At 45.7% G+C, this 23691-nt stretch overlaps 1 protein-coding gene across 5 annotated transcripts in view; it reads left to right on the top strand.

Annotated features, from left to right (window-relative positions):
* The first annotated feature begins 261 nt into the window (after positions 1–261).
* LOC137367113 (disintegrin and metalloproteinase domain-containing protein 12-like) overlaps positions 262–23691 on the top strand; it is a 544479-nt gene continuing 521049 nt past the window's right edge. For all 5 annotated transcript variants that reach the window (XR_010973684.1, XM_068028577.1, XM_068028570.1 and 2 more), the window contains exon 1: positions 262–659. Coding sequence is in view for 4 of the 5 variants with exons in the window: in XM_068028577.1 (XP_067884678.1) it covers positions 455–659 (205 nt within the window). In the remaining variant the exon portion in view is untranslated. The remainder of the gene's footprint in view (positions 660–23691) is intronic.

Raw genomic sequence — 23691 nt, 5'->3', positions numbered from 1 at the left:
AAAATCCCACCCTCAATGTCTAGCTTCATTCCACTAGATGGCACCTCTGACAATGCAGCACTCCCTCGGTAATGTACAGCAAGTCAGAAGGCTATCTCTGTATGTTCTGTATCTGTGTTGTTGATGCTTGCAATATACCAGCAGAATGCACTGTCTCTCCATGTGCTTGGTCCTGCTCTCAACTTATTCAAACCTGTCTCCTGTTCAGGGTTTCCGTGTTACACTTCCTCCTCCTACTTCCTGGGTAAGGCTGGGGCGGTTACAAAGTTACTTCTCACATGAATTACTGACTGACACAGATTCAAAAACAAACTGAGACAGAGACAGATTGACAGCGCGAAAGACAGAGGAACTCGAGGGGAAAGGAGATTGACGAGGAGGACAGACAGAGGAAAGTGTGTTAATAAAGGGAGAGAACTTTGAGTTGGAGAACAACGGGTTGTGATTATTCACAATGTTTGGCAGCAATGTGTGTTTGGTATTTCTGATCTGGTGCCAGGTTTTAAGTCTTTCAGCAGCAGAGAATGAAGAGACAACTGGTGACCATGTGATGGGTCTCAGAAGCAGGACATTGTTAAAAGTCCCCGGTCATTCACCAGGAGCTGATTGGGACACGGAGATTAAAGGAGCTACTGCAAATGGACAAGTAACTGCTTCAGGTGAGGACGAACAGTGACAGTTTTAGCTCAATACCTGTACACTTCAATAAATACTGAGAACACTGTCCACATCAGTACTGTTTAAGGGTACAGCACAGTTGCTTTTAAAGTATAAAGCATAATGTTTAAGGATACAGCACTGGGAAGCTACAGCAGAGGGAAAATTACTTCTCTGCTGCACTGACTTTACAGACATTGAGATTATGGAAAATGCAGCAACAGGAAAAGTGTGAACTAAATAATAATGGGCGAGGAGAATCAGTGTGGATAACAAGCAGTTAATATTTAATAAAACAAAATACTGCAGATGCTGGAAATCTGAAATAAAACTCTGTGCTATCAACACCTTGCCCCACCCCCACTTTACTTGCTTAACACCGATTACATTTCTAGCCTCTGCCAGTTCTGAAGAAGGGTCACTGACCTGAAACGTTAACTCTGCTTCTCTCTCCACAGGTGCTGCCGGACCTGCTGAGCATTTCCAGCATTTCTTGTTTTTATTTGAGTTAATATTTAAGAATGGTTACATTTAGAATCGGGGACAATACAGCACCCAGAGGCCATTCAGCCCAGCGAGCCTGTGCCAGAAGTTGTGAAAGAGTTAGTTTATTAGATGCATTGGCTTGCTCTATCCCCAGATCCCAGAAAGTTTCTTCTCTTCAAGTATTTATCCAATGCTGTTTTGAAGATAGGAACAGGAGAAGGCCATTCAGCCCCTCAATCCTGTTTAGCCATTCACTGCGATCAAGGCTGATCAGACTCCATATATCATTTAAATATTAATATTGAATTTGGCCACGTTTTCAGGCAGTATATCCAGATCATAATTTACTGTATAAAAATTCCCCTCATCTCACCTCTGGCTGTTTTGCCAATTACCTTTAATTTGTGCCCCTCTGCTTACTAACCCTCCTGGCACTAGAAAGTGCTTCTCCCTACTTGCACTATCAAAACCATTTATGATTGATTCTATTGATTTTGAAAGTTTCTTTCTCTGCTGTAAGGAGAACTGCTAAATACTAATTGGATAAGGAGAGCAAACTGGATTAAAAATATTTTTAAAAATTCATTCCTGGGTTGTGGGCACGAATTGGAGTTAAAGGAAATTTCTTGAGGTGGGCAATGGATAGTGGTTTTAGTTTGGGGGCCTTTTCTGTTCATGGTATATGCCAATGATTTTGATTTAGGACTGGGGGGATTGGTGTCAGAATTTACAGACGATACAGAATATGAGACACAGTTCAGAAGATTGAAGTAAGCTGCCAAGGGATATTGATGAGATTTGTGATAAATAAGGTTGCTGAGCTGCAGTCACATCAGACAAACAAGCTATTGACCCATCTGTGTTCTGCATTAATCTGCTCTGGCTTCACATGAACCTTCTATCTAACCCTATCAGCACAACCTTCTGTCCCTTTCTTCCTCATGTGTTTATCCAGCTTCCTCTTGAATTCACCTCAACCACTCCATGTGGTAGTTAGCGTGCTCCCCGTTCTAGCCACTCTCTGGGTAAAACAGCAACTTGAAATACTGATTTTGGAGATTCCTACATCTTCAGCTGAATTTTACTCAGTGGCAAGCTTTGAAGATGACGGCCCACAGGCGTGGGCTTTACTCCACAGAGCTGCCGCCATATTATACACAGGGGTTTATTTACATGGTTGGGTCAGACCGCTTGCTCCCAATGACAGGAAGAGGTGGGTCGGTCTGTCCCCGCCAATGGCGTCCAGCGCCACTGTGCAGGCGCCATTTTTAAAGGGCTTCCAGCCCTTACATTTACTTTAAACGTTTAAAGACACATTGTTAAAAATTATAATGAATTAAATAAATGCTCCCCCCCCCCTCTCTCACCTCCCCAATAAACTTACATTTCTTCTCTTACCCTCTTCCCCACCCCCAAAATACTCACCTTTTGTACCTGACCTTCCCCCCTCAAAAGGTCAGAAACTTTGAACTTTACCCCTTCCCATCACCCCCTAGACCAATCATGTCAGTTTGACGCTGCCCCTCCCCCAAAACAATGATCTACTTACCTCTACCCCCGCCCTCCCTACCAGTGTTCTGCCATACTTCACTGCTCGGAGATCGGCTGGCATGGGAATGCCGGCCACCGACCGCAATATCGGAGTGGGATGGCTAGCGGGAACAAGCAAGCGATTAATTCCTTTATTTACATTCATTAACATATTTAAATGAGGCTCCCGACCCCGAGTAGCAGGGGGGTTTGGGGTCGCCATGAAGCCTTGCCGCTGCCAGTAATATGGGGCCGGGCCTTCCCGGCATCGAGGCCTGTGGCGGGCCTCTCCTGGAGGCATTTTACAGCCCACAACCTCCACCCCCCCCGCCCCCAAGACCCCTGACGTCGGCAGGCTGATACAATCCAGTCTCATGTCTTAACCTTGAACAACTGAACATGACTTAACATGGCATGAAGGATCTCCCCGAGTCCCTCCCCAGAAAAGAGTGCTGGAAGAGTGATGGAGATGCAGTGAACTGAGCAGTGGCTGAGGCGAATGGCGAAGTTGGTAGGATGTGGCATTTAAAGTTGCATTCACTGACGCTGAAAATTGTGTGAAATTACTAAATTACTTCCTCCACTGCATCAAGCACCTTGGGGCAAAACTCCTGCATCTACCTCCACCACTCCCTCTTGCCACTGCCTTCTGACCGTACCTTTTAGAGAATCTCCTACCCTGTGGTGGATACTGGACATATCGTCTTTTACCCTCTTCCCCAAGATGACCAGTGCAGCGTCCGAAAACCCTGGTGCATGCTCTCCAGTGATCAGTTATTGCTGATTCTTTCATAACCCAATATTCAGAAGAATCTCAACAGCCACAATAAACTTCCTCTTTAAGAGTTAAAAGGATTGAAACTGGACAGACCACCCGGCATCGACCGAGGCACCAGAAACGACAACGGCAAACCCAGCCCTGTCGACCCTGCAAAGACCTCCTTACTAACATCTGGGGACTTGTGCCAAAGTTGGGAGAGCTGTCCCACAGACTAGTCAAGCAACAGCCTGACATAGTCATACTCACGGAATCATACCTTACAGACAATGTCCCAGACACCGCCATCACCATCTCCGGGTATATCCTGTCCCACCGGCAGGACAGACCCAGCAGAGGTGGTGGCACAGTGGTATACAGTAGGGAGGGAGTTGCCCTGGGAGTCCTCAACATTGACTCTGGACCCAATGAAGTCTCATGGCATCAGGTCAAACATGGACAAGGAAACCTCCTGCTGCTTACCACCTACCGCCCTCCCTCAGCTGATGAGTCAGTACTCCTCCATGTTGAACACCACTTGGAGGAAGCACTGAGGGTGGCAAGGGCACAAAATGTACTCTGGGTGGGGGATTTCAATGTCCATCACCAAGAGTGGCTCAGTAGCACCACTACTGACCGAGTTCTAAAGGACATAGCTGCTAGACTGGGTCTGCGGCAGGTGGTGAGGGAACCAACAAGCGGGGAAAACATACTTGACCTCGTCCTCAACAATCTGCCTGCCGCAGATGCATCTGTCCATGACAGTATTGGTAGGAGTGACCACTTGTGGAGATGAAGCCCTGCCTTCACATTGAGGATACCCTCCTTCATGTTGTGTGGCACTACCACCGTGCTAAATGGGATAGATTTCGAACAGATCTAGCAATGCAAAACTGGGCATCCATGAGGCGCTGTGGGCCATCAGCAACAGCACAATTGTACTCAACCACAATCTGTAACCTCATGGCCCGGCATATCCCCCACTCTACCATTACCATCAAGTCAGGAGACCAACCCTGGTTCAATGACGAGTGCAGGAGGGCATGCCAGGAGCAGCACCTGGCATACCTCAAAATGAGATGTCAACCTGGTGAAGCTACAACCCAGGACTACTTGCATGCCAAACTGAGTAAGCAGCATGCGATAAACAGAGCTAAGCGATCCCATAACCAACGATCAGATCTAAGCTCTGCAGTCCTGCTACATCCAGCCGTGAATGGTGGTGGACAATTAAACAACTAACTGGAGGAGGTGGCTCCACAAATATCCCAATCCTCAATTGTGGGGGAGCCCAGCAGATCAGAGCGAAAGATAATGCTGAAGCATTTGCAACAATCTTCAGCCAGAAGTGCCGAGTTGATGATTCATCTCGGCCTCCTCCTGAAGTCCCCAGCATCACAGATGCCAGACTTCAGCCAATTCGATTCACACCACGTGATATCAAGAAACGACTGAAGGCACTGGATGCTGCAAAAGCTATGGGCCCTGACAATATTCCAGCAATAGTACTGAAGACCTGTGCTCCAGAACATGTCGCACCCCTAGCCAAGCTGTTCCAGTACAGCTACAACACTGACATCTACCCCTCAATGTGGAAAATTGCCCTGGTATGTCCTGTACACAAAAAGCAGGACAAGTCCAACCCGGCCAATTACCGCCCCATCAGTCTACTCTCAATCATCAGTAAAGTGACGGAAGGTGTCATCAACAGTGCCATCAAACGGCACTTGCTTAGCAATAACCTGCTCAGTGATGCTCAGTTTGGGTTCCGCCAGGGCAACTCGGCTCCTGACCTCATTACAGCCTTGGTTCAAACATGGACTAAAGAGCTGAACTCAAGAGGTGAGGTGACAGTGACTGCCCTTGACATCAAGGCAGCATTTGACTGAGTATGGCATCAAGGAGCCCTAGCAAAACTGAAGTCAATGGGAATCAGGGGGAAAAATCTCCGCTGGCTGGAGTCATACCTAGCGCAAAGGAAGATGGTTGTGGTTGTTGGAGGTCAATCATCTGAGCTCCAGGACATCACTGCAGGAGTTCCTCAGGGTAGTGTCCTCGGTCCAGCCATCTTCAGCTGCTTCATCAATGACCTTCCTTCAACCATAAGATCAGAAGTGGGGATGTTCGCTGATGATTGCACAATGTTCAGCACCATTCGTGACTCCTAAGATACTGAAGCAGTTCGGGTAAAAATGCAGCAAGACTTAGACAATATCCAGGCTTGGGCTGATAAGTGGCAAGTAATATTCACGCCACCGAAGTGCCAGGCAATGACCATCTCCAACAAGAGAGAATCTAACCATCTCCCCTTGACATTCAATGGCATTACCATCGCTGAATCCCCCACTATCTACATCCTAGGGGCTACCATTGACCAGAAACTGAACTGGAGTAGTTATATAAATACCGTGGCTACAAGAGCAGGTCAGAGGCTCGGAATCCTGAGGCGAGTAACTCACCTCCTGTCTCCCCAAAGCCTGTCTCCCATCTACAAGGCACAAGTCAGGACTGTGATGGAATACTCTCCACTTGCCTGGTTGGGTGCAGCTCCAACAACACTCAAGAAGCTCGACACCATCCAGGACAAAGCAGTTCACTTGATTGGCACATCATTTACAAACATTCACTCCCTCAACCACCGACGCACAGTGGCAGCAGTGTGTACCATCTACAAGATGCACTGCAGCAATGCACCAAGGCTCCTTAGACAGCACCTTCCAAACCCGCAATCTCTACCACCTAGAAGGACAAGAGCAGCAGATACATGGGAACACCACCACCTGCAAGTTCCCCTCCAAGTCAAACACCATCCTGACTTGGAACTATATCACCGTTCCTTCACTGTCGCTGGGTCAAAATTCCTAACAGCACTGTGGGGATACCTACCCCAAATGGACTGCAGCGGTTCAAGAAGGCAGCTCACCACCACCTTCTCAAGGGCAATTCGGGATGGGCAATAAATGCTGGCCTGACCAGCAACTCCCACATCCCATGAATGAATTTTAAAAAAAAGTTTTTGGCAAGCTTTCAGTCGTGCTCAGACTCACGATATTGAACCGCAGACAGGAAGGGCCTTCTGCAACATGATGCATAGGGCAAACTGGTATTTTGACACCCTTTGATTTTATCTCGGCAGTGGTATTATCCAAAAGAAACTGCTTTTAAATGTCTAAACCCTCTTACCTCTATTTTAATATGAAGTCAAATTGCCAATAAGTTTGCATTCTCTAGGCAGATTTCACCTATGGCTCACATTCCACAGGGTGACTCACTCCCAAGTCCAACATCATTAAATCTTTTGTTTAAATTCCCTTCTCTTGAGCAAGGCTCAGTAAAAGTCTGTACATTAAACACGGAAGAGCTTTTATTTATTTGACAGATTGATTGGTCTATTTCAAAACCTGCCTGAACTCATCCTAATACCCAGCTTCGTAACTGCGGGTTTACCTGCCAATCTTTGTGCTACTCTCAGTGCTTCTCCGTGTCTGGAGAAAGCTGGCCCACTCTCTCCTGCACATATGGGTTCACTCCACTCACATCAAGCTGATTCACTTAATCGTCCAATTCACATTCCGGATGGGAACGCTGATTGTTCCACCTGTGATTGTCAATCAAACAAACAGGCAGCCCCCTGTTGACACTCCCTATTGAAGGGTTTGTGGAATGGGAGTGAGGGAGGTTCTGTTCAATTCAATTGCTGCAGTGTGCTGCTCGAGCTGACACTTATTACCTGTGTTAAAACAAAACAATTATTGAAGCAACTTTGTTTCTAAACCATCGTTTCAGTGTTTCCTGCCTGTCATCATTCACCTCCCTGACCACAACACACTCAATGGTCGCTTACTTCAGCCAGCCTTCAGGCTAACCCAGCACCCTGCTGTGGTGCACAGAATTGACAAAACTATCTCTGTATTAATACAGACAAGGATCCTGTCTGCTTTTTTACCAGCCTTCTCAACATGTTCCTGTCACCGCCCAGGTCATTCTGTTCCTGCACTCCACTTAAAATTATACAACTTAGCTCACATTACCTTTCCTCATTCGTCATCCCAAAATGTACCATCTCACACTTATCCATAACAACAATAACTTGGTCTTGTATAGTACCTTTAATGTAATAACTTGTTCCAAGGTGTTCCACAGGAGTGCTATCAAACAGAATTTGAAATTGAGCCACATAAGGAGATATTAGGACAGAAGACCGAAAGCTTGATTAAAGATGTAGTTTTTTGCAGAATGTCTGAATGATGGATAGAGCGGTGGAGAGGCAGAGTGACTTTCTGTTGCCTTTGTGTTTCTGGGAGTTCTGGAATCTGTTAGGCTGCTAATTCAAAATCCAAATAGACCTGTTGCTATAGATCCGTGTGATGCCTGCTGCAGCTGAAGTACCTTTAACGCCTATCCATTATAGACTGTTCATCAAACTCACTTGGAGACTTTGAGTGACATCTGACTATTCAACTCTGGGACACCTCACCGACCCAGGAACATAACCTCCAACACTTACAACCCAGTTATTTTATTATTCCAAAGAAACAGCTCTAATTTGAAACATAATTTTTAAAACCGGTTAACTGTTGGTTTTTGAATGTATGTGTGTGTGCATGAGGGTTCGGAGGAATAAGGAGTTATAAAGCCTTTTTAGACATAGATTTATCTCAATATTGTTTAAGATTTAGTTTATTAATAAATAGTTAATTGGTTGTTTTTTAAAAATACCTGGTTTGGTGTATTTTATTCTGGGGTTTAATAAAATGTTTAATTTGGCTAATTTCTGGTCGGTGGGAAACTTTAATAATATGCTGTGACCTGTGGGGTGCTAGGACTGAATTGACAGTGCATTACTTCCGCCTCAGTCGTAACAATGGTCATTGCCTGCCACTTGAGTAGCCCAAGCCAGAATGTTATCCAGGTCTTGCTGCCGAAGGACTTCTTCAGTATCTGAGGAGTTGCAAATGATGCTGAACATTGTGCAATCATCAGTGAATATCCCCACCTCTCACCTTCTGATGGAGGGAAAGTCATTGATGAAGCAGCTTAAGAAGTGATTCTGCAGTGATGTGCTGGGACTGAGATGATTGACCTCCAACAACCACAACCACTTTCTGTTTTTATTTCGGCATCCGCAGTATCTCGTTTTTGTCTTCCTTTGTACTTGGTATGACTTCAACCAGCGGAGAGTTTTCCCCTTGATTCCTATTGACTCCTGTTGTGCTAGGGCTCCTTGAACCCATACTCGGTCAAATGCACCTCTTGAGTTCAGCTCTTTTGTCCATGTTTGAACCAAGGCTGTAATGAGGTCAGGAGCTGAGTGGCCCTGGCGGAGCCCAAACTGAGCGTCAGTGAGCAGGTTATTGCTGAGTGAGTGCCCCTTGATGACACCTTCCATCACTTTATTGATGATTGAGAGTAGACTGATGGGGCGGTAATTGGCCAGGTTGGATTTATTCTGCTTTTTGTGTAAAAGACAACATAAAACTAAAGGAAAATACATATACCAATGCAAAAAATAGCACAGATCCTAGTTAATGGCAGAGATAGAAAGAACATCAAAGGTTGTCAAAACAGGCAGTAAGAGCTTCAAAAAGGGAGCACAAATAAAAAAGGTGCAAAGGATATCAAAATCAACACCATTTTTTATAATTATATTAGGAAAAAAGAGGATGATTGGGAGCAAGGTGAGCTCCTTGAAAATCAATTGGAAAATTGTGCATGTCACTTCGCTATTTAAGAAAGATGAGAAAGGAAAGCCAGGAAATTATAGACCAGCTAGTCTAACATCTGTTGTTGGAGAATTACTAGCGTCTATAAATAAGGATAAGGTGACTGAACAGCAATGTTTTCGCTAAGTTGCGCGGGCGTGTGGCTGTTCAGTAACCTTATAGGTACCACGCACGCCCTGTAGACAAAGTCATTACACCACAGAAACAGACCATTTGGCCCATTGAATCCATACCAGCTCTTTGTAGAGCAATTCAATCAGTCTCAGTCCCCAGTTCTTTCCTGCTACTACCCAGCTAACTTCCTTTTGAAATTATTGCTTGTCTCCACCATTCAAATAGGCAGCGAGTTCGAGATCATGATCACTCGCTGCGTATAAAAGTTTTTCCTCACATTCCCCTCTGCATCTCTTGCCCAAAAGCTTAAACCTGCGTCCTCTAGTCCTTGTATGATCAACTAATTTGTACAGCTTTCCTTTGTCTACCTTATCTAAACCCGTCTTAATCTTGTACACCTTTATCAAATTTCCCCTCAATCTTCTCTGCTCCAAGAAGAACAACCCCAGCTTCTCCAAAATAACCTTGTTGCTAAAATCCATCATCCCTGGAACCATTTAGGTCAATCTCCTTTTCACCCTTTCAAGGACCCTCACTAGAAACATAAAATAATAGGAGCAGGAGTCGGTCATTCAGCCCTTTCTTTGAGCCTGCTCCGCCATTCAGTACGATCTTTCTTAAAATGTGGTGCCCAGAATTGGATGCAATACCAGAGCTTTATAAAGGTTCAACATAACTTCCCTGCTTTAATACTCAATGTCTCGGTTTATGAAGCCCAAGACCCCATATGCTTTGATAATTATACTCGCAATATGTCCAGCCACCTTCAAAGAACTAAACACGTTAACCCCCAGGTTCCTCTGTTCCTGCACACTCTTTAGAACTGTGCCATTAAGTATATTTTGCCTCTCCCTGTCCCTTCTGCTAAAATGCATCACCTCACACTTTTCTGTATTGAATTCCATCTGCCACTTGTCTGCCCATTCTGCCAGCCTATGTCCTGTTGCAGTCGATTGGTATCATTCTCACAGTCTGCCACACCTTCAAGTTTGGTATCATCTGCAAATTTTGAAATTTTACTCTGTATTTCAATATCCAAATCATTTAAATATATAAAAAAAAGCAATGGTTCCAGCACTGATCCTTGTTAAACACCACAGTCTATCATCCTCCAGTCTGAAAAACCAGCATTTACTACAACTCACTGTTTTCTATCCTTGAGCTATTTTTTTTAATCCAAGTTGACACTGACCCTCCTATTCCGTGAGCCTCAATTTTGTTAACCAGCCTTTTATGTGGTACTTTGTCAAATGCTTTCTTAAAATCCATACAGACAACACCCACTGAATTCCCTTCATTAACTTTCTCTGTTACTTCATCAAAAAATCAATTAGATTAGTCAAGCATGATCTGCTTTTCACAAATCCTTGCTTGTTATCCTTAATTAACTCAAACCTCTCCAAGTGCATGTTTATTTTTTTTTCCCTGATTATTTTTTCTAAAACCTTAACCACCACTGATGTTAAACTGACAGGCCTGTAGTTACCAGGAATGTCTTGCACCCTTTCTTGAATAAGGGTGTCATAATTACCATTCCAATCTTTTGGAACCGCCCTGTATTGAGGGAAGATTGGAAGATTATTGCAAGCCCTTCCGCTATCTCCATCGCCACTTCCTTTAGCAACCTGGGATGCAAATTATCTGGACCAGGCAGCCTATCCACTCAAAGCATAGCCAGCCTTTCCAGTACATCCTGCCTATCAATCTTTACCTCATCAATTACCTCTACCATTTCCGCTTCTACTGATATTTTGTAAGTATCCTCTTCCTTAGTAAACACTGATACAAAGTACTCAGTAGGTATTCACCTTGCTCTGTGCCTTAAGCATACATCACCCTCTTTGTCCCAAGTAATCCTTACCCCATCTCTTACTACCCACTTACTATTTGCTTGCTGGTGGACGATTTTTTGTTTCCCTTTTACATTGATTGCCATTCTATTCTCATTCTCTGTTTGCCAGTCTTATTTCTCCACTTGAAGAATTCACCTGACAGGCAAAATACACCTTTATTTTGTTTCATCATAATTTCTATTTCCTTGGTCATCCAAGGAGCCCTGGCTTTGGATCCTTGCCTTTTGCCTTTATTTGGAATTTACCGAGCCTTTATCTGAAGCATCTCCTCCTGAAATATCAGGTCAGAAATGCAACTTCAAGTGCCAAATCCTACCTCTGCACAGGTGCAGACGCCATATTTAAAGGGGTTCAAACCCTTCCGTATAGTTTAATTATTTCAAGAGATAACGACTTAAAATAGCTTTGAAAAAATTAAATAAATGTTTCGATCCCCTTTCCCACCCCCCAATAACCATAGAAACCATAGAAAAATTATGACACAGAAGGAGGCCATTCAGCCCATCGTGTCTGTGACGGCTGAAAAATCTAGCCGCCCAATCTAATCCCAACTTCCAGTACCTGGTCCACAGCCTCGCAGGTTACAGCACTTCAGGTGCAGGTCCAGGTACCTTTTAAAAGAATTGAGGGTTTCTGCCTCCACCACCATTCCTGGCAGTGAATTCCATACACCCACCACCCTGTAGGCGAAAAAGCTTTCCTCATGTCCCCTCTAATCCTTCTACCAATCACCTTAAATCTGTGCCTCCTGGTAATTGACCTCTCCAGTAGGGGCAACAGGTCCTTCCTGTCTACTCTAGCGAGGCCTCTCATAATTTTGTACACCTCTATAGAGTCACCCCTTAACCTCCTCTGTTCTAAGGAAAACAACTCTAGCCGATCCAATCTTTCCCCATAGCTCCAACTTTCAAGCCCTGGCAACATTCTTGTAAATATTCTCTGCACTGTCTCCAGAGCAATTATGTCCTTCCTGTAATGCGGTGACCAGAACTGTACACAATACTCCAGCTGTGGCCTAACCAGCGTTTTATACAGTTCCAGCATTACATCCCTGATTTTGTATTCTATACCTCAGCCAATAAAGAAAAGCATTCCATATGCCTTCTTCACCACTCTATCTACCTGTCCTGTCACCTTCAGGGACCTGTGGACATGCACTCCATGATCTCTCACTTCTTCTACCCCTCTCAATATCCTCCTGTTTATTGTGTATCGCTTTATTTGCCCTCCCCAAATGCATTACCTCACACTTCTCTCGATTGAATTCTCTTTGCCACTTTTCCACCCACTCAACCAAACCATTGATATACCCTGTCGACCCTGCAAAGTCCTCCTTACTAACATCTGGGGGCTTGTGCCAAAGTTGGGAGAGCTGTCCCACAGACTAGTCAAGCATCAGCCTGACATAGTCATACTCACGGAATCATAACTTACAGACAATGTCCCAGACTCTGCCATCACCATCCCCGGGTATGTCCTGTCCCACCGGCAGGACAGACCCACCAGAGATGGTGACACAGTGGTATACAGTAGGGAGGGAGTTGCCCTGGGAGTCCTCAACGTCGACTCCGGACCCCATGAAGTCTCATGGCATCAGGTCAAACATGGACAAGGGAACCTCCTCCTGATTACCATCTACAGCCTTCCCTCAGCTGATGAGTCAGTACTCGTCCATGTTGAACACCACTTGGAGGAAGCACTGAGGGTGGCAAGGGAATAAAATCTACTCTGGGTGGGGGACTTCAATGTCCATCACCAAGAGAAGCTCGGTAGCAGGACTACTGACCGAGCTGGCCGAGTCCTAAAGGACATAGCTGCTAGACTGGGTCTGCGGTAGGTGGTGAGGGAACCAAAACGAGGGAAAAACATACTTGACCTCGTCCTCAACAATCTGCCTGCCGCAGATGCTTCTGTCCATGACTGTATTGGTAGGAGTGACCACCGCACAGTCCTTGTGGAGACGAAGTCCCGTCTTCACATTGAGGATACCGTCCATCATGTTTTGTGGCACTACCACTGTGCTAAATGGGATAGATTTCAAACAGATCCAGCAATGCAAAACTGGGCATCCATGAGGTGCTGTGGGCCATCAGCAGCAGCAGAATTGTACTCAACCACAATCTGTAACCTCATGGCCTGGCATATCCCCCACTCTACCATTACCATCAAGCCAGGAGACCAACCCTGGTTCAATGAAGAGTGCAGGAGGGCATGCCAGGAGCAGCACCAGGCATATCTCAAAATGAGGTGTCAATCTGGTGAAGCTACAACACAGGACTACTTGCAAGCTAAACTGCGTAAGCAGCATGTGACAGACAGAGCTAAGCGATCCCATAACCAACGGATCAGATCTAAGCTCTGCAGTCCTGCCACATCCAGCCGTGAATGGTGGTGGACAATTAAGCAACTAACTGGAGGAGGTGGCTCCACAAATATCCCCATCCTCAATGATGGGGGAGCCCAGCACATCAGTGCGAAAGATAAGGCAGAAACATTTGCAACTATCTTTAGCCAGAAGTGCCGAGTTGAGGATTCATCTCGGCCTCCTCCTGAAGTCCCCAGCATCACAGATGCCAGACTTCAGCTAATTCGATTCATTCCATGTGAAATCAAGAAACAACTGAAGACACTGGATACTGCAAAAGCTATGGGCCCTGACAATATTCCGGCAATAGTACTGAAGACCTGTGCTCCAGAACTTGCCGCACCCCTAGCCAAGCTGTTCCAGTACAGCTACAACACTGGCATCTACCCGGCAATGTGGAAAATTGCCCAGGTATGTCCTGTACACAAAAAGCAGGACAAGTCCAACCCGGCCAATTAGCGCCCCATCAGTCTACTCTCAATCATCAGTAAAGTGATGGAAGGTGTCATCAACAGTGCCATCAAGCGGCACTTGCTTAGCAATAACCTGCTCAGCGACGCTCAGTTTAGGTTCCGCCAGGGCCACTCAGCTCCTGACCTCATTACAGCCTTGGTTTAAACATGGACAAAAGAACTGAACTCAAGATGTGAGATGAGAGTGACTGCCCTTGACATCAAGGCAGCATTTGACCGAGTATGGCATCAAGGAGCCCGAGCAAAACTGAGGTCAATGGGAATCAGGGGGAAAACCCTCCATTGGCTGGAGTCATACCTAGAGCAAAGGAAGATGGTTGTGGTTGTTGAAGGTCAATCATCTGAGCTCCAGGACATCGCTGCAGGAGTTCCTCAGGGTAGTGTCCTAGGCCCAACCATCATCAGCTGCTTCATCAATGACCTTCCTTCAATCATAAGGTCAGAAGTGGGGATGTTCGCTGATGATTGCACAATGTTCAGCACCATTCGTGACTCCTCAGATACTGAAGCAGTCCGTGTAGAAATGCAGCAAGACCTGGACAATATCCAGGCTTGGGCTGATAAGTGGCAAGTAACATTTGCGCCACACAAGTGCCAGGCAATGACCATCTATAACAAGAGGGAATCTAACCATCTCCCCTTGACATTCAATGGCATTACCATTGCTGAATCCCCCACTATCAACATCCTAGGGGCTACCATTGACCAGAAACTGAACTGGAGTAGCCATATAAATACCGTGGCTACAAGAGCAGCTCAGAGGCTAAGAATCCTGAGGCGAGTAACTCACCTCCTGTCTCCCCAAAGCCTGTCTACCATCTACAAGGCACAAGTCAGGAGTGTGATGGAATACTCTCCTCTTGCCTGGATGGGTGCAGCTCCAACAACACTCAAGAAGCTCGACACCATCCAGGACAAAACAGCCCGCTGGATTGGCACCCATCCACAAACATTTACTTCCTCCACCACCGACGCACAGTGGCAGCACTGTGTACCATCTACAAGATGCACTGCAGCAACGCACCAAGGCTCCTTCGACAGCACCTTCCAAACCCGCGACCTCTACCAACGAGAAGGACAAGGGTAGCAAATACATGGGAACACCACCACCTGCAAGTTCCCCTCCAAGTCACACACCATCCTGACTTGGAACTATATCGCCATTCCTTCACTGTCGCTGGGTCAAAATCCTGGAACTCCCTTCCTAACAGCACTGTGGGTGTACCTACCCCAAATGGACTGTAGCGGTTCAAGAAGGCAGCTCACCACCACCTTCTCAAGGGCAATTAGGGATGGGCAATGAATGCTGGCCTGGCCAGCGATGCCTACATCCCATGAATGAATAAAAAAAAAATTCTGGAGTCTACGCCTTTCCTCTTCAGTATGAACTACACGGCCAAAAAACATCCGTCGACTACTACCCTTCGTTTCCTGTCACTGAGACAATTTTGAATCCAACCTGCCACATTCCCCTGTCTCCCATGGGCTTTCATTTTACTGACCAGTCTGCCATGAGTCAAATGCCTGACTAAAATCCATGTGGACCGCATCCACCGCACTACCCTCATCAATCCTCCTTGTTACTTCCTCAAAAAATTCAATTAAGTCAGGAACACATGACCTTCCCTTAACAAATCCATGCTGACTATCCCTGATTAATTTGTGCCTTTCTAAGTGGCAGTTTATCCTGTCCCTCAGAATAGATTCTAACAATTTCCCCACCATGGAGGTCAGACTGACTTTTAAATATCTTAAAAAAAGAAGGGGAAAGTTTTTTTTTGTTGATAAAAAAGCCTCTGGTGATAAGGTTAGTATTACTAAAGGGATTTTTAAAAATTCAGTGTAGCTGATTCAGGACTTTAGATTGGAGTGGGTAGAACAAGGCCCCTAGTATAATTAGAATTTTTTCATTAAGGGAGTAACTAATTCATCTAAGGGTAAGTCATGACAGGAGAGCTCAGACCTGTGATCTGCTCCTCCTGCGATATGTGAGAAATCAGGGACGCTTCCAGTGTCCCTGACGACCATGTGTGCAGGAAGTGTATCCATCTGCAGCTACTGACTACCCGCATTACAGAGCTGGAGCTGCGGGTGGATTCACTGTGGAGCATCCGTGATGCTGAGGACGTCGTGGATAGCACGTTTAGTGAGGTGGTCACACAGTAGGTAATGGCTGCACAGGCAGAAAAGAAATGGGTGACCACCAGACGGAGTAGTAGGCGCAGGCAGGTAGTGCAGGAGTTCCCTGTGGCCATCCCCCTCTCAAACAGATATACCGCTTTGGATACTGTTGCAGGGGAATGATCTCCCAGGGGAAAGCAGAAACAGCCAAATTCAACAGCAGGGGAGGAAAAGGGTTGGAAGAGCTATAGTGATAGAGGGTTCTATCATAAGGGCTGCAGATAGGCATTTCTGTGGCCGCAAATGAGACTCCAGGATGGTATGTTGCCTCCCTGGTGCTAGGGTCAAGGATGTCTCAGCGCGGCTGCAGGACATTCTGAAAGGGTAGGGTGAGCGGCCAGAGGTCGTGGTCCATATTGGTACTAACGACATAGGCAGGAAGAGAGATGATGTCCTGCAAAGTGAATATAGGGAGTTAGGCAGAAGGTTAAAAAGCAGGATCTCTAAAGTTGTAATCTCAGGATTACTCCCTGTGCCACGTGCCAGTGAGGGTAGGAATAGGAGGATAAGGCAAATGAATGCGTGGCTGAAGAGCTGGTGTAGGCGGGAGGGCTTCAGCTACTTGGATCATTGAGATCTCTTCTGGTGCAGAGGTGACCTGTACAAGAAGGACGGGTTGCATCTAAACTGGAGGGGGACCAATATCCTTGCGGGGAGGTTTGCTAGTACTACTCAGGAGGGTTCAAACTAGTCTTGCAGAGGGGTGGGACCCAAAGTAGTAGTCTCTCCGATGACATAGTTGAGGCAAATGTAGAGGTTAAAGCAAGCAAGTCCAGTAGGCAGACCGGGCAGGGGCAGGACAGGGAGTGTGGAAGGTCTGGTAGGCTAAACTGCATTTACTTTAATGCAAGAAGACTTACAGGTAAGGCAGATAAACTCAGAGCATGGATCGGTACATGGGATTGTGATATTATTGCTATTACAGAAACGTGGTTGAGGGATGGGCAGGACTGGCAGCTCAATGTTCCGGGGTACCGATCCTTCCAGCGTGACAGAGGTGGAGGTAAGAGAGGAGGGGGAGTTGCACTGTTGATTAGGGAGAACATCATGGCAGTACTTAGAGAGGATATCCCGGGGGGAATGTCCAGCGAGGCCATATGGGTAGAACTTAGAAATAAGAAAGGGGTGATCACTTTGATGGTATTATACTATAGGCCCCCCAATAGTCAGAAGGAAGTGGAGGAGCAGATATGTAGGGAAATCACAGATAGGTGTAGGAATTATAGGGTTGTAATAGTAGGTGATTTTAACTTCCCAAATATTGACTGGGACTGCCTTAGTGCTAAGGGATCAAAGAACAAAGAACAAAGAAAAATTACAGCACAGGAACAGGCCCTTCGGCCCTCCAAGCCTACGCCGATCCAAATCCTCTATCTAAACCTGTCGCCTATTTTCTAAGGGTCTGTATCTCTTTACTTCCTGCCCATTCATGTATCTGTCCAGATACATCTTAAAAGACGCAATCGTGCCCGCGTCTACCACCTCCGCTGGCAACGCGTTCCAGGCACCCACCACCCTCTGCATAAAGAACTTTCCACGCATATCCCCCCTAAACTTTTCCCCTTTCACTTTGAACTCGTGTCCCCTTGTAATTGAATCCCCCACTCTGGGAAAAAGCTTCTTGCTATCCACCCTGTCTATACCTCTCATGATTTTGTCCACCTCAATCAGGTCCCCCCTCAACCTCCGTCTTTCTAATGAAAATAATCCTAATCTACTCAACCTCTCTTCATAGCTAGCCCTCCATTCTAGGCAACATCCTGGTGAACCTCCTCTGCATCCTCTCCAAAGCATCCACATCCTTTTGGTAATGTGGCGACCAGAACTGCACGCAGTATTCCAAATGTGGCCGAACCAAAGTCCTATACAACTGTAACATGACCTGCCAAATCTTGTACTCAATACCCCGTCCGGTGAAGGAAAGCATGCCGTATGGCTTCTTGACCACTCTATTGACCTGCGTTGCCACCTTCAGGGAACAGTGGACCTGAACACCCAAATCTCTCTGTACATCAATTTTCCCCAGGACTTTTCCATTTACTGTATAGCTCACTCTTGAATTGGATCTTCCAAAATGCATCACCTCGCATTTTCCCTGATTAAACTCCATCTGCCATTTCTCTGCCCAACTCTCCAGTCGATCTATATTCTGCTGTATTCTCTGACAGTCCCCTTCACTATCTGCTACTCCACCAATCTTAGTGTCGTCTGCAAACTTGCTAATCAGACCACCTATACTTTCCTCCAAATCATTCATGTATATCACAAACAACAGTGGTCCCAGCACGGATCCCTGTGGAACACCACTGGTCACACGTCTCCATTTTGAGAAACTCCCTTCCACTGCTACTCTCTGTCTCCTGTTGCCCAGCCAGTTCTTTATCCATCTAGCTAGTACACCTTGGACCCCATGCGCCTTCACTTTCTCCATCAACCTACCATGGGGAACCTTATCAAACGCCTTACTGAAGTCCATGTATATGACATCTACAGCCCTTCCCTCATCAATCAACTTTGTCACTTCCTCAAAGAATGGGGAAGAATTTGTTAAGTGTGTCCAGGATAGTTTTCTGAAGCAGTATGTGGATGGACCTACTGGAGAAGGGGCTACACTCGACCTCCTCTTAGGAAATGAGGATGGGCAGGTGGTTGATGTGTCAGTGGGAGAGCACTTGGGACCAGTGACCATAAGTCTATTAGCTTCAAGATAGTTATGGAAAAGGATAGGACTGGGGGAAGGCTAATTTTGATGGCATCAGGCAGGAACTCTCAAAAGTTGAATGGGAGAGGCTGTTTACAGGTAAAGGGACGTCTGGCAAGTGGGAGGCCTTTAAAAGTGAGATAGGAAGAGTTCAGGGCCGGCATGTTCCTGTTAGATGGAAGGGCAAGGCTGGCAAGTTTAGGGAACTTTGGTTGACGAGGGATATTGAGGGTCTAGTCAGGACAAAGAAGGAGGCATATGTCAGGTATAGGCAGCTGGGATTGAGTGAGTCCCTCGAGGATTATAGGGGATGTAGGACTACACTTAAGAAGGAAATTAGGAGGATGAAAAGGCACCATGAGATTTCCCTGGAAGATAAGATAAAGGAGAATCCTGAAAGATTCTATAAGTATATTAAGAGTAAAAGGGTAGCTTGGGAGAGAGTAAGTCCCCTTAAGAATCAGTGTGGTAATCTATGTGTGGAGTCATGGGAAATGGGCGAGGTCTAAAATGAATATTTCACGTCCGTATTTACTTTGGAGAAGGTCATGGAAGCTAGTGAGTTCAAGGGAGGGAACAGTGATATCCTGGAGCATATCAACATTACAAAGGAGGTGTTGGAGGTTTTGAAGCACATTAAGGTGGATAAATCCCCAGGGCCTGACCAGGTGTATCCTAGGATGCTATGGGAAGCCAGGGAGGAGATTGCTGGGGCCCTGGCAGAGATTTTTGTTTCATCGTTAGCCACGGGTGAAGTACCGGAAGACTGGAGGATAGCTAATGTTGAGCCTTTATTAAAGAAGGGCAGCAGGGATAAACCAGGGAACTACAGGCCGGTGAGCCTTACATCAGTGGTGGGAAAGTTATTGGAAGGGATTCTGAGAGACAGGATTTATATGCATCTGGAAAGGCAAGGTCTGATCAGGGATAGTCAGCATGGCTTTGTGCGTGGGAAATCATGTCTCACGAATTTGATTGAGTTTTTCGAGGAGGTGACCAAGAGGATTGACGAGGGCAGGGCGATGGACGTTGTCTACATGGACTTTAGCAAGGCCTTTGACAAGGTCCCGCATGGTAGGCTGTTCCGGAATGTTCAAACACATGGGATCCAGGGTGAGCTAGCAAATTGGATACAAAATTGGCTTGGTGATAGGAGGCAGAGGGTGGTAGTGGAGGGTTGTTTTTCAGATTGGAGGCCGGTGACCAGTGGTGTGCCGCAGGGATCGGTGCTGGGCCCTCTGTTGTTTGTCATATATATTAATGACTTGGATGTGAATGTAGGGGGCATGATAAGTAAGTTTGCAGATGACATCAAAATTGGTGGTATAGAGGACAGTGAAGAAGGTTGTCTAAGGTTACAACAGGATATAGATCAACTGGGAAAGTGGACAAGGGATTGGCAAATGGAATTTAACGCAGACAAGTGCGAAGTGATTCATTTTGGGAAGTTAAACCAGGGCAGGACATATACAGTGAATGGCAGGGCCCTGGGGAGTGTTGTTGAGCAGAGAGACCTTGGGGTGCAAGTACATAGTTCCCTGAAAGTGGCAACACAGGTAGACAGGGTGGTGAAGAAGGCGTATGGCATGCTTGCCTTCATCAGCCGAGGCATTGAGTACAAGAGTTGGGATGTCATGTTACAGTTGTACATAACGTTGGTTAGGCTGCATTTGGAGTACTGTGTGCAGTTCTGGTCGCCGCACGACAGGAAAGATGTGATTAAGCTAGAGAGGGTGCAGAAAAGATTCACAAGGATGTTGCCTGGTTTGGAGGGCTTGAGTTATAAAGAGAGATTGTATAGGCTGGGTCTGTTTTCCCTGGAGTGAAGGAGGCTGAGAGGGGACATGATAGAGGTATATAGAATTATGAGAGCCCTAGATAGGGTAGATAGCCAGAGTCTGTTTCCCATGGTAGGGGTGACTAAAACTAGAGGGCATAGATTTAAGGTGAGAGGGAGGAGGTTTAAAGGGGATCAAAGGGGTAACTTTTTCACACAAAGAATAGTGGGTATCTGGAATGAGCTGCCTGAGGAGGGGGTGGAGGCAGGATCAGTAGTGACATTTAAGAGGCATCTGGACAGGTACTTGAATGAGCAAGGCATAGAGGGATATGAAATTAATGCAGGCAGGTGGGATTAGTATAGATAGGCATTATGGTCGGCATGGATGCAGTGGGCCGAAGGGCCTGTTTCTATGCTGTACAACTCTATGTCTATAATTATTTGGCCTGTCCCTCACATGTTTTTTAAAAAATGGTATAATGTTCGCAGTCCTCCAATCCTCTGGCACCTCGCCCGTATCCAGTGAGGATTTGAAGATGATCCTCAGCGCATCCGCTATTTCCTCCTTGGCTTCCTTTAACAACCTGGGATACAATCCAACCGGCCCTGGCGATTTATCCACTTTCAGGGATGTCAGACCCTCAAATACTTCCTCTCTCATTATGCTTATCATATCTAAGATTTCACACTCCTCCCCTTTTACTACAATGTCTGCATCAACCCTCTCCTTTGTGAAGACAAAGACAAAAATCTCATGAAGAACTCTGCCCACATCTTCTGCATGAGTTCCCTTGTACATCTCTGATAGGCCCTACCCTTTTCTTAGTTATCCTCTTGCTCTTAATGTACTGATAAAACATCTTTGGGTTTTCCTTGATTTTACCTGCCAATAATTTTTCATGTCCTCTCTTTGCTTTCCTAATTTCCTTTTTTACTTCACCCCTGCACTCTCTATACTCCTCTCGGCTTTCGAAAGTATGAAGTTTTTTGTGATCGTCATAAGCTTTCTTTTTTTGCTTTAACTTACCCTGCAAGCTTCCAGATAACCAGGGGACTGTAGATTTGGCTGTACCACTGTTTATCTTTGTGGAGACATGCCTGCGTTGTGCCTGTAGAATCTCGCTTTCGAATGCCTCCCACTAGTTTGCCACTGATTTTCCTTTCAGTAGCTGTATCCAGTCCACTTTCGCCAGATCACCTCTCAGCTTCATAAAATTTACCTTCCCCCAATGTAGAACTTTTACTCCTGTTTTATCTTTGCCCTTTTCCAAGATTATGCTAAAACTTACTGTATAATGGTCACTATCTCCAAAATGGTCACCCACTGTTTCTTCATCCACTTGCCCAGCTTCGTTACTGAAGACTAAATCTAGAATTGCGCCTCTTTCTCGTTGGGCTCGTTACGTACTGGCTAAAAAAGTTCTCTTTAAATGCAGTTCAAGAATTTTGTCCCCTCTTTTCCCTTCACACTGTTTGTATCCCAATTGATATTGTGGTAGTTGAAATCCCCAAGTATTAGATTAGATTAGATTAGAGATGCAGCACTGAAACAGGCCCTTCGGCCCACCGAGTCTGTGCCGAACATCAACCACCCATTTATACTAATCCTACACTAATCCCATATTCCTACCAAACATCCCCACCTGCCCCTATATTTCCCTACCACCTACCTATACTAGTGACAATTTATAATGGCCAATTTACCTATCAACCTGCAAGTCTTTTGGCTTGTGGGAGGAAACCGGAGCACCCGGAGAAAACCCACGCAGATACAGGGAGAACTTGCAAACTCCACACAGGCGGTACCCGGAATCGAACCCGGGTCCCTGGAGCTGTGAGGCTGCGGTGCTAACCACTGCGCCACTGTGCCGCCCTATTATTGCCCTATAGCTTTTGCACTCAGAAATTTGCCTATATATTCGTTCTTCTACCTCCCTCTCATTATTTGCAGGTCAATAATACACTCCTAGTAGTGTGGCAGGTGGGATCCAAAATTGGCTCAGGGACAGGAAACAAAGGGGAGTAGTCGCCGGATGTTTTTGCAAATGGAAAGCTGTTTCCAGTGGTGTTCCACAGGGCTCAGTATTGGGTCCTTTGCTGTTTGTGGTACATATTAATGATTTGGAATTAAATGTGGGACGCATGAATGGAAGATTTGCTGCTGCCCCTTTTTTATTTCTGAGCTCCACCCATTTGGCCTCATTTGATGATTCATTTAGTTTATCAATCTCTTCACAACTGAAATTGATTCCTTGACTAATAAAGCTACACCCGCTCCTTTTTTATCCCCCTCTCTATCCTGCCTGAAAACTCTATATCCAGGGATGTTGAGCTGCCATTTTTGCCCCTCTTTAAGCCAAGTTTCCGTTATAGCAATGACATCATGTTGCCATGTGTCTATCTATGCCCTCAGCTCATCAGATTTATTTACTATACTCCTTGCATTTTAAATAAATGCACATAGGGATAATGGGAAAGCTCTCTAACTGGCAGAACATGACGACTGGTGTTCCCCAAGGATCAGTATCGGGGTCTCAATAATTAATGACTTAGATGATGGGATAGAAAGCCACATACTCAAGTTTGCTGATGACAGAAACATAGGCGGCATTGTAACAGTGTAGTTGGAAGCATAAAATTACAGATATACTAATAAATTAAGTGAATGCACAAAATTGTGGCAAATCCATTTCAGTGTTGCCAAGTGTGAGGTCATCCACTTTGAGCAAAGGAACAGAGAGCTTCCTAAAATGGTGAAAAGCTAGAAACAGTGGAGATCCAAAGAGACTTGGGGGTTCCTGTACATAGATCATTAATACATCATGAACAGGTGCAGAAAATAATCAAAAAGGTAAATGAAATGCTAGTCTTTCTATCTCGAAGGGTAGCAGGGACAAACCAGGTAATTACAGGCCAGTGAGTCTAACATCAGTGGTTGGGAAAATATTGGAAAAAATTCTGAGGGACAGGATTAATCTCCATTTGGAGAGGCAGGGATTAATTAGGGATAGTCAGCACGGCTTTGTCAGGGGGAGATCGTGTCTAACTAACTTGATTGAATTTTCCAAGGC

Source organism: Heterodontus francisci, chromosome 1 (assembly GCF_036365525.1).
Source record: "Heterodontus francisci isolate sHetFra1 chromosome 1, sHetFra1.hap1, whole genome shotgun sequence".
Classification (NCBI taxonomy): domain Eukaryota; kingdom Metazoa; phylum Chordata; class Chondrichthyes; order Heterodontiformes; family Heterodontidae; genus Heterodontus; species Heterodontus francisci.
This window is presented reverse-complemented; position numbering and strand designations above follow the sequence as displayed.